At 39.9% G+C, this 11,647-nt stretch overlaps 1 protein-coding gene across 1 annotated transcript; it reads right to left on the bottom strand.

Annotated features, from left to right (window-relative positions):
• Positions 1 to 2,216: 2,216 nt before the first annotated feature.
• Positions 2,217 to 11,372, bottom strand: zgc:162592 (uncharacterized protein LOC561993 homolog). Its single transcript, XM_047363603.1, has 2 exons — positions 10,385 to 11,372; positions 2,217 to 3,575 (listed from the first exon to the last, which is right to left on the bottom strand). The coding sequence occupies exons 1-2, from the start codon at positions 11,184 to 11,186 to the stop codon at positions 3,280 to 3,282; spliced, it is 1,098 nt and encodes a 365-aa protein (XP_047219559.1). The 5' UTR covers positions 11,187 to 11,372; the 3' UTR covers positions 2,217 to 3,279.
• Between the last annotated feature and the right edge of the window lie 275 nt (positions 11,373 to 11,647).

The following is an 11,647-nucleotide window of genomic DNA, read 5'->3' as shown; positions in this document are numbered from 1 at the left end:
ACCTGCAAAAGATTCCTGAGGCCTTTAAAACTTCCAGCCTGGTTCATCACTCAAAACCCCAATCATGGGTAAGACTGCCGACCTGACTGCTGTCCAGAAGGCCACTATTGACACCCTCAAGCAAGAGGGTAAGACACAGAAAGACATTTCTGAACGAATAGGCTGTTCCCAGAGTGCTGTATCAAGGCACCTCAGTGGGAAGTCTGTGAGAAGGAAAAAGTGTGGCAGAAAACGCTGCACAACGAGAAGAGGTGACCGGACCCTGAGGAAGATTGTGGAGAAGGGCCGATTCCAGACTTTGGGGGACCTGCGGAAGCAGTGGACTGAGTCTGGAGTAGAAACATCCAGAGCCACCGTGCACAGGCGTGTGCAGGAAATGGGCTACAGGTGCCGCATTCCCCAGGTCAAGCCACTTTTGAACCAGAAACAGCGGCAGATCACCTGACCTGGGCTACAGAGAAGCAGCACTGGACTGTTGCTCAGTGGTCCAAAGTACTTTTTTCGGATGAAAGCAAATTCTGCATGTCATTCGGAAATCAAGGTGCCAGAGTCTGGAGGAAGACTGAGGAGAAGGAAATGCCAAAATGTCAGAAGTCCAGTGTCAAGTACCCACAGTCAGTGATGGTCTGGGTTGCCGTGTCAGCTGCTGGTGTTGGTCCACTGTGTTTTATCAAGGGCAGGGTCAATGCAGCTAGCTATCAGGAGATTTTGGAGCACTTCATGCTTCCATCTGCTGAAAAGCTTTATGGAGATGAAGATTTCATTGTTCAGCACGACCTGGCACCTGCTCACAGTGCCAAAACCACTGGTAAATGGTTTACTGACCATGGTATCACTGTGCTCAATTGGCCTGCCAACTCTCCTGACCTGAACCCCATAGAGAATCTGTGGGATATTGTGAAGAGAACGTTGAGAGACTCAAGACCCAACACTCTGGATGAGCTAAAGGCTGCTATCGAAGCATCCTGGGCCTCCATAAGACCTCAGCAGTGCCACAGGCTGATTGCCTCCATGCCACGCCGCATTGAAGCAGTCATTTCTGCCAAAGGATTCCCGACCAAGTATTGAGTGCATAACTGTACATGATTACTTGAAGGTTGACGTTTTTTGTATTAAAAACACTTTTCTTTTATTGGTCAGATGAAATATGCTTATTTTGTGAGATAGGAATTTTGGGTTTTCATGAGCTGTATGCCAAAATCATCCGTATTAAGACAATAAAAGACCTGAAATATTTCAGTTAGTGTGCAATGAATCTAAAATATATGAATGTTAAATTTTCATCATGACATTATGGAAAATAATTAACTTTATCACAATATGCTAATATTTTGAGAAGGACCTGTAATTGTTGGTTCTCAAACATAAACATTGCATGGTAATGTTGCATCACTCTTTTGGTCATGGTTTTCAACCATCTTTAATCAACTTGTTTATATTGTACACAGCCCATTAGTCTTCCCTATTCTTTAATTCTGCTTGGTAGTTTAGTTGGATTGTTTTAGCATAGTAAAGAGTTCGTTGATTTAAATGTTTGACTTTGAGTTGATTTATTTTTGTTAATAAATTATTGTATTTTAAGAAATTGTGTGAATTCATTCCATGTGTGGGCAGAGTTTTGCTGTTCAATAATGCCAGAGCTTGGCTCACCCCTTTCGATTTTGTCCTGATACCACCACCTTACAGGGCTGATATTCACAGGACAATCCTTAACAGACCGAAATATTATTTGATAAAATATTAAAATATTAATATTAAATAATATATTTATATTCATAATCACCACATAGCTCTTGAGGACTATATTGGGGCACCCCTGGTCCAAAGTTAGTCCTAAAACATATTCCGTGTTACATAAAACAACATTGATCCTTTTAAAATCTGAACTGTACAATGCAATATGCACACAAAATGTTTCCATTCGATTTTGCTGCATTGCAACAATAAACTAAATAAAATCAATTATTCTTACCATAAACCAGGTTACTTTAAAAGCAAAATGACACTGAAGTTAATTAAACTTATCTAATCTCATCTTGTCTGTACCTTTAATAAAATAATGCATACATAAAATGCTGAGGTTGCTAAACAACCTAAATACAAGCAACCTTTCCTAACATTTTTCTGCAAGTCACTGGCAAAATCTACCAGGGTTGTTTATAGAGAATGCAAAATGCTCATTAAATAAAACCACACTGGTCAAGCCACGCAAATAATTCAAAGGCATTTTACTTTATTTCCCAAATCATCCTTAAATCAGTCTTTGTCTTTATATTACAAGTGTACAAACAAACCTAGAAACATACAAAAGTCAATAAACCAGTCATTTGTTTCATAATTTTTTTCCTGATTGTCACTGATGGTTATACCTAGCAGCAATTTAAAATTAACTGTATAAAATGTTTCTTCAACTCAAAAATAAACATTCACCGTGACAAAACTGTATCCAAAGACAAAAATGTTTATTGCCACATTGAATACAAACACACTAAGGTGTAATTCCTCCATCTAGGTGATTATTTATAGAATCTGAGCCCAAGATCCTTCAAACACATGTCTCTTTCCAGCACGAATGTGGCGACCTTTCTGCGGTCCAGGTACTTAATTACTTTCTCCTTGCATGCATTGAAATGCTGTGACTTAAAGGTTAACTTCTCTTAGCTGGTATATGGCAAATAGTTTAAAATGAAGGTTCAAAGTGTTTGAAATCAGCTTGCAGCGTTCACAAAAATCTCACATGAGAAGGAGCCTAAATATCACTTTCTTCTGAAGAGCTAAATGACAAATCTCAAATGACTTGAAATGTGTTGAGATAAGTTACAGGTTGACGCATTTAAAAAGTTGTATACACAATAATAACAGGCATATCTGTTGCAGAGACAAAGCTGATGGCTAGCTTTAAAAGAACTAAAAAGGTGGTTTAAGAGGCCATCTTGGATTGAAAAATTAAATCCTGGAAATGGTGCATCTTTGAGTAAAATAACCCAATCCAAATCAGTTATAAACAGAGCTTGTGCTCCTATCAGCTGAACACTGTTTTCAGTTGGAAATAATATTTAAAAAAAACAATATAATTCATAGTGATGCTGACTGTACATTATTTTTTACCAAGAAATCTCACCATCAGAATCTTTCAGAATTTCAAACCACTTGCCCTGCAACCACATTTACCAATTCTAGTCTGCTTTAGTTTGTTAAAACACCAATAACTGGGCAATGATTTTAAAAGTATGCAGGTCACTGACCATGTCCTTTGCACTTTCTCTGGGTTTAGAGGTCCTAAGCCATGCTCAGCAAGGTGCAGGTAGAGGACACACTGGAGGAACGCTCATGGACCGAGTTGTTATTGTCTAAAATTCCTGAGACGAACTGTGCTGATGAAGTGGTGCTCCACCCAAAGGTGTTTGCCAGTTCAGGACAGAGGGCCAGAGCCAGCCTCTGCAGAATAAGGTGGAACTTCCTGCGAAAGTTTTTGTTTATCCAGAAGTAGAAGATGCAATTGAGGAAACCGTTGGAGGTTGGAAGCCACACCACAACAAACTCGACCCACTCTGGTACGCTGCTCCCAGAGACTGCTGTGGGCCAGAAAATGTTGAACAAAAGTAATCAGTCTGATGACAGAAATAACACGAGTCCACAGTTTACGAATGAAACCATTACCAAGGGCGCATACTTTTGATCATATGAAGTCAATGACGGTTTTTGAAAATGGGAACTATGCCTCTCTGTCCAGGGCGCCATCTCTACAGGGTGTACGCACTGCAAGAAAATATGGCTGTTCATTTTGGCCGACTGACACTCAAGGGGGAATCTGGTTTGAATCTTCTGGTTCAGCTCTAAAGTAAAAATGTTTTTCAATGTTTTTTTGCCAACTGGACTGCATTTGATCATCTATATTTAAAAGAAAATCTGAAATAGTTAAACCTGTATTGAATTAATCAAAATGGAACAGATTATTTGAACACTGTTAATTAATAACAACAAAAGAGCAGGTTATATACATTTTTGGCAATGGGGCAACCTATAGCTTAAGCATGAAAAACTCAATATAAAGACAGGCCAAGTGTAGACAAAGGCATTCTTCACCAATTACAAAAGGGTACAATCTAGGGCACCATTCATGCTAGAACCACACATGTGCAGTAATGCACAAAACTATACTTAATCATTGTACAGTTTGATTTACGTTTTCAAGGAGTTAAAACATTCGTTTTGCAACCCAGGAGTCAAGCTTTCTTGGATTCTTAAAGCAATCTAGAGGGAAATGCATATTATTTGTTTTCTGCAGGTTCAGAGTTTTTCTTTGGACATTTTTTGTAATCAATCCCATCTGGCACTGGCAATATTGTAAACAGTGTGCCTCGGACGCATTGCAAACAAAATGCTTGATTATCCATTATTTCTTTGGGAATTATTTTAAGTTCACAAATACAATTTCAGAGCTGTATACAATGGCATCTACATTTTTTACATGGGACATTGACATTTTAAAAAGCAGGTTGTTGTAACAGTCTTCCCTTCTCATCATGCCAAATACAGTTTTATGTTCTAATTTATTTATCTGGCCTTCTCTGTGGTTGGCGGCAAGACTTTCATTTGGAAGAATTCAAACCAGCATCATTGATGGGAGACATTTTTCAATTTCTCGGCCAAGGTTTTTTACCACCTATTCAGTCTGATAGCCTTGACATTATGTCTAAACTGTCCAGGTAACAAGAAACAACAATAAAACAAGGTTGATAATAGAAATGTAACTTTTAAAAAAAGCACCCTTTTTTCATTCAAACAAACAAACCAAAAACCTTACTCCAGAACATTTTGTCACAACTAAATTAGGTTTTTGGTGGAAAACGTGTCAACCTTCAAATAACCCGGACATACACTAGGTTCAATAATATTTAAAACAAGATGTACTTAAAAAACAATATGTACTTAAAGATGCATTCAAATTTTCAGACATACAGGTCCTTCTCAAAATATTAGCATATTGTGATAAAGTTAATTATTTTCCATAATGTAATGATGAAAATTTAACATTCATATATTTTAGATTCATTGCACACTAACTGAAATATTTCAGGTCTTTTATTGTCTTAATACGGATGATTTTGGCATACAGCTCATGAAAACCCAAAATTCCTATCTCACAAAATTAGCATATTATTAAAAGGGTCTCTAAACGAGCTATGAACCTAATCATCTGAATCAACGAGTTAACTCTAAACACTTGCAAAAGATTCCTGAGGCCTTTAAAACTCCCAGCCTGGTTCATCACTCAAAACCCCAATCATGGGTAAGACTGCCGACCTGACTGCTGTCCAGAAGGCCACTATTGACACCCTCAAGCAAGAGGGTAAGACACAGAAAGACATTTCTGAACGAATAGGCTGTTCCCAGAGTGCTGTATCAAGGCACCTCAGTGGGAAGTCTGTGGGAAGGAAAAAGTGTGGCAGAAAACGCTGCACAACGAGACGAGGTGACCGGACCCTGAGGAAGATTGTGGAGAAGGGCCGATTCCAGACCTTGGGGGACCTGCGGAAGCAGTGGACTGAGTCTGGAGTAGAAACATCCAGAGCCACCGTGCACAGGCGTGTGCAGGAAATGGGCTACAGGTGCCGCATTCCCCAGAGCTGGGCTACAGAGAAGCAGCACTGGACTGTTGCTCAGTGGTCCAAAGTACTTTTTTCGGATGAAAACAAATTCTGCATGTCATTCGGAAATCAAGGTGCCAGAATCTGGAGGAAGACTGGGGAGAAGGAAATGCCAAAATGCCAGAGGTCTAGTGTCAAGTACCCACAGTCAGTGATGGTCTGGGGTGCCATGTCAGCTGCTGGTGTTGGTCCACTGTGTTTTATCAAGGGCAGGGTCAATGCAGCTAGCTATCAGGAGATTTTGGAGCACTTCATGCTTCCATCTGCTGAAAAGCTTTATGGAGATGAAGATTTCATTTTTCAGCAGGACCTGGCACCTGCTCACAGTGCCAAAACCACTGGTAAATGGTTTACTGACCATGGTATCACTGTGCTCAATTGGCCTGCCAACTCTCCTGACCTGAACCCCATAGAGAATCTGTGGGATATTGTGAAGAGAACGTTGAGAGACTCAAGACCCAACACTCTGGATGAGCTAAAGGCCGCTATCGAAGCATCCTGGGCCTCCATAAGACCTCAGCAGTGCCACAGGCTGATTGCCTCCATGCCACGCCGCATTGAAGCAGTCATTTCTGCAAAAGGATTCCCGACCAAGTATTGAGTGCATAACTGTACATGATTATTTGAAGGTTGACGTTTTTTGTATTAAAAACACTTCTTTTATTGGTCGGATGAAATATGCTAATTTTGTGAGATAGGAATTTTGGGTTTTCATGAGCTGTATGCCACAATCAACCATATTAAGACAATAAAAGACCTGAAATATTTCAGTTAGTGTGCAATGAATCTAAAATATATGAATGTTAAATTTTCATCATTACATTATGGAAAATAATGAACTTTATCACAATATGCTAATATTTTGAGAAGGACCTGTACACTTGAGAAAACTAAAGAGTTCCTTCCCAGATTGTTGTTTATTCATATTTAAGATTTATACTATCTATATTCTAAACACATAAAATGCCTCGCCTGTTTCTGATAATCACATTGGCTATTAAACATTTAGAGCTTTACAGTAATTTAGCTCATGATCAAGAAGCTGAGACTTAGTGAAAGCAAGTAAAGTGCTTTACTGTGAACATTTAGGCAAGTGCACACTTGCAGTTTAAATTAAGACTCTCAGCTTCACTTTGCAGGGATTTTCATCAGTATCTGATGGATTAGAGCCCCATTTGAAAAAGAGAGAAAAAATGGTCTTCATTTCTATAAATATTCAGCCACAACTCCACTTTCTCTCTGATTACTTCAAGACAGCACATGATCAGGACAAATTAGAAAAAGTCAAAAAGTCTGAGTCATACCGGCCTTAAAAAGTACATCCATGCCCATGGTTACATGAATAACTCTGACAGCTATTCCTCCCACAATCTTGGCTCAAAGTGGCAGATTTGATGGGGGAAATGACAATAAGATGTTTCATTTTGAAAGACAGATGTCTTGCTTACTTTGAAACAACAAAGCCTAAAATCTTTTCACATATGAAGTTGATATAATATACAGTGAGATATATAGACATATTTGTCAATATGGTGCTTATTTAGTTCCAAGATAAACATCTGAATCTGGTTATGCAAATAGCTGTTACAAAAGCAGTTTTTTGCATCAGTCAATACATGAAGCCTAGATAATATTAGAATATTGGATTCTAAGTGCTACGAATGTCTTAAGTCATCACTGTGACATACAGCAATAACAACTTTACTTACTGATGCAGGAGTAATAAATGACATACAGGTGCAACTCACTATATTAGAATATCATCAAAACGTTATTCCACTAATTTAATTCAAAACATTAAACTCATGTATGTAGATTTATTTCCAACATGTTTGAGTTGTTTCTGTAGATTTTGCCAACTATGACTTACAGCTAATAAAAACTTACTTTAGTTTCTCTGAAAATGAGTATATTACCAATAAAAACGGGATTTTTAATAGAAATGTTATGGTATTGTTTGACCAGCAAAAACAGAGAAGACCACTGACTTGACAGTGGTCCGACAGACAGTCATTGACTAACCCCTCCATAAGAAGAGTTAGCTACAATCATGGAAAGTTGGAAGGTATACAGGTCCTTCTCAAAAAATTAGCATATTGTGATAAAGTTCATTATTTTCCATAATGTCATGATGAAAATTTAACATTCATATATTTTAGATTCATTGCACACTAACTGAAATATTTCAGGTCTTTTATTGTCTTAATACGGATGATTTTGGCATACAGCTCATGAAAACCCAAAATTCCTATCTCACAAAATTAGCATATTTCATCCGACCAATAAAAGAAAAGTGTTTTTAATACAAACAACGTCAACCTTCAAATAATCATGTACAGTTATGCACTCAATACTTGGTCGGGAATCCTTTGGCAGAAATGACTGCTTCAATGCGGCGTGGCATGGAGGCAATCAGCCTGTGGCACTGCTGAGGTCTTATGGAGGCCCAGGATGCTTCGATAGCGGCCTTTAGCTCATCCAGAGTGTTGGGTCTTGAGTCTCTCAACGTTCTCTTCACAATATCCTACAGATTCTCTATGGGGTTCAGGTCAGGAGAGTTGGCAGGCCAATTGAGCACAGTGATACCATGGTCAGTAAACCATTTACCAGTGGTTTTGGCACTGTGAGCAGGTGCCAGGTCGTGCTGAAAAACGAAATCTTCATCTCCATAAAGCTTTTCAGCAGATGGAAGCATAAAGTGCTCCAAAATCTCCTGATAGCTAGCTGCATTGACCCTGCCCTTGATAAAACACAGTGGACCAACACCAGCAGCTGACACGGCACCCCAGACCATCACTGACTGTGGGTACTTGACACTGGACTTCTGGCATTTTGGCATTTCCTTCTCCCCAGTCTTCCTCCAGACTCTGGCACCTTGATTTCCGAATGACATGCAGAATTTGCTTTCAACCGAAAAAAGTACTTTGGACCACTGAGCAACAGTCCAGTGCTGCTTCTCTGTAGTCCAGGTCTGGGGAATGCGGTACCTGTAGCCCATTTCCTGCACACGCCTGTGCACGGTGGCTCTGGATGTTTCTACTCCAGACTCAGTCCACTGCTTCCGCAGGTCCCCCAAGGTCTGGAATCGGCCCTTCTCCACAATCTTCCTCAGGGTCCGGTCACCTCTTCTCGTTGTGCAGCGTTTTCTGCCACACTTTTTCCTTCCCACAGACTTCCCACTGAGGTGCCTTGATACAGCACTCTGGGAACAGCCTATTCGTTCAGAAATTTCTTTCTGTGTCTTACCCTCTTGCTTGAGGGTGTCAATAGTGGCCTTCTGGACAGCAGTCAGGTCAGCAGTCTTACCCATGATTGGGGTTTTGAGTGATGAACCAGGCTGGGAGTTTTAAAGGCCTCAGGAATCTTTTGCAGGTGTTTAGAGTTAACTCGTTGATTCAGATGATTAGGTTCATAGCTCGTTTAGAGACCCTTTTAATGATATGCTAATTTTGTGAGATAGGAATTTTGGGTTTTCATGAGCTGTATGCCAAAATCATCCGTATTAAGACAATAAAAGACCTGAAATATTTCAGTTAGTGTGCAATGAATCTAAAATATATGAATGTTAAATTTTCATCATGACATTATGGAAAATAATGAACTTTATCACAATATGCTAATTTTTTGAGAAGGACCTGTAAGTGTAGTAGAAAAAGGTGCACAAGTAACAGACATGGCCCAAGGTTCCAGAGTCTAAGGAGCAAAGAGGCACACAGAATCCAAGCTGCTTGAGGTCCATCTTGGTCCACTGCATTTTATCAAATCCACAGTCACCAGAAGATTTTGGTCATTAATGCTTCTCTCTTCTGACAAGCTTAATGGAAATGCTGATTTCATTTTCCAGCAGGACTTGACAAAATCTGTCAACTCTGCTACAAGTACCATTGCCTGGCTTAATGACCATGATATCACTGTGCTTTACTGGCCAGCAAACTTGCCTGAAAAAAATTACCAGTAGATAGTGTGCATTTGTGAAGATGATTTTTAACACCAGAGCCAACTACAAACATACCCACTATTAAAGCAACCTAAGCTTTCTTGTGGCACCTGTGGGAACAGTAGTTGTCTTGCAATCTGAAAGTTGTCCGTTTGATTACAACTTTACACGTCGATGTGCTTCATGGGCAAAGGCACTCAGCTACAAGTTGCCTACCGGTGTTTGCATTGGTGTATGAACGTGTGTGCTTTAGGCAGGTGTGTGCGACTGGGTGAATATAGCTGTAGTGTAAAGCACTTTGAGTGGTCGGTATGACTGAAAAGGCGCTATATAAACTTGGTCCATATACCATTTAACACCTCAGCAGAGTTACAGGCTGAGAACCTTCATGCTACACTGCACTGATGCTGTAATTTATACAAAAGGAGCCCTGACCAAATTACTGAGTGCATATGAACAGACATATTTTTAGCTACACGACAAAATTTCTGTATTAAATATCTATTTTATTTGCATTATATGTAATATTCAAATTTACTATATATTCAAATACTGAAATAAATTAACTTTTCAATTATGTTTTAATTTATTGTGACAACTTCTCTAATCTTGTTTGTGATTTAGAGACCTCCATTAATATATAGAGGCGAACATATAGTGAAAATGAACAATTTCAATATATTTTGATTGATGAGAGAAGTCCCAATCAGAGGCCACTATTTGACCAACAGGTCAAAATAAGTCGTTTGTTGATATTTCCACATTAAATGCTGTTTGACCGCTTTGCTTTGCTTACCATTGTAGATCATTACTGCCATGCAGGGTGTCCAACATGTGTAGTAGGCTGTCATCACAGGTACAAGCACTCTTGCGGCAACATTGTGTCTGCTGCGCAGCGCACAGCCATATTTGCGCAGTTTCAGCCTCTGTCTCTTGGCCGCGCACCACACCCTCAAGTTTGCATAAGTCATTACAATGGAGCAGGGGAAAAATATTAGGCAGGTCAAGCTTAAGGTGTAGGCAACGTTTGTTGAGTAGGACGGGTTGCAGACCAGCGACGCCGTGGAAAAGTGAACCTCGATGATGCCATCTGGGAATGTGATCGGCGAGAGCAAGAAGGGAGGAAAGCACCATGCGAAGCAGATCATGAGCAAAGTCCTTTTCCTGGTCATAAGACTGGAGTACTGCAGCGGGTAAAACACCGCGATGTACCTCTCAAGGCTGATGGTGGCCAGCGTGTACATGCAGGTGGAGTAGACGGTGGCGTTGCAAAAAGCAACCACATGACAGAAAGCATCTGGGCCCTCGCTATAATCCTTCAACAGACTCACCCAGAGGTTTAAGGGCATGACCAGCAACCCGAACGCAGAGTCTGCTGCCGTGAGAGACAAGAGGAAGTACCGGGAGTTTCTTGACCAGCCATCCACGGAGGAAGTGATGACCATGAGAACTGCAATATTTCCCAAAGTGATCATCACTCCCAGAGCAATGATGATGCTTACTTTGACAGATCGGTGGGTTAGCTCCTGCAGTCTCAGACTGTCTGCATCTGACAGGTTGGAGTGGTCAGAAGTGGAGAGGTTAAATGTTGGGTACATTGTTTCTTATTTAAGTGCAAGGAAATCATAGGTTACATACGAAAAACACGATTGACATGCGAGAAAAAGAAAACAAACTGGGAGGAAAGATACGGTTACATTAGAGAAACACCTGCAGGCTTTCTTTCAGTGGTAGTGCAAAAATCAGCTGCACACCTGCTGCAATCAGAGATAACAACCCATTACAATTTCAACCTGCAAAATGCTTCATCTGCAGCAGTTCAGCCTGGAAAATTCCACTTGCACGGATTTATTCAGAACCATACATTGTTTTCAGTGCTAATAAAAAAATATAATTTGCATATAATTAATTATTAGATCAGATGATAGTAAAATGTCCAAATCTTAAAATTGGGGGTTGCCACGCCTATAAATTACTGTCCTTGAACCAGACAGCCTTATATGCATATTTCACAATATGAATTTAATAAAGGACACACACAGATTCAGTTAGTGATCTA

Source organism: Girardinichthys multiradiatus, chromosome 4 (assembly GCF_021462225.1).
Source record: "Girardinichthys multiradiatus isolate DD_20200921_A chromosome 4, DD_fGirMul_XY1, whole genome shotgun sequence".
In the NCBI taxonomy this organism is placed as follows: domain Eukaryota; kingdom Metazoa; phylum Chordata; class Actinopteri; order Cyprinodontiformes; family Goodeidae; genus Girardinichthys; species Girardinichthys multiradiatus.
This window is presented reverse-complemented; position numbering and strand designations above follow the sequence as displayed.

Bases quoted from the DNA above. Each gene is read 5' to 3' on its own strand.
- zgc:162592 (XM_047363603.1), bottom strand. From the start codon at position 11,186: ATGTACCCAACATTTAACCTCTCCACTTCTGACCACTCCAACCTGTCA. The intron at 3,576-10,384 runs GTAAGCAAAGCA...TCTGGCCCACAG, and splicing joins GGCAGTAATGATCTACAATG to CAGTCTCTGGGAGCAGCGTA.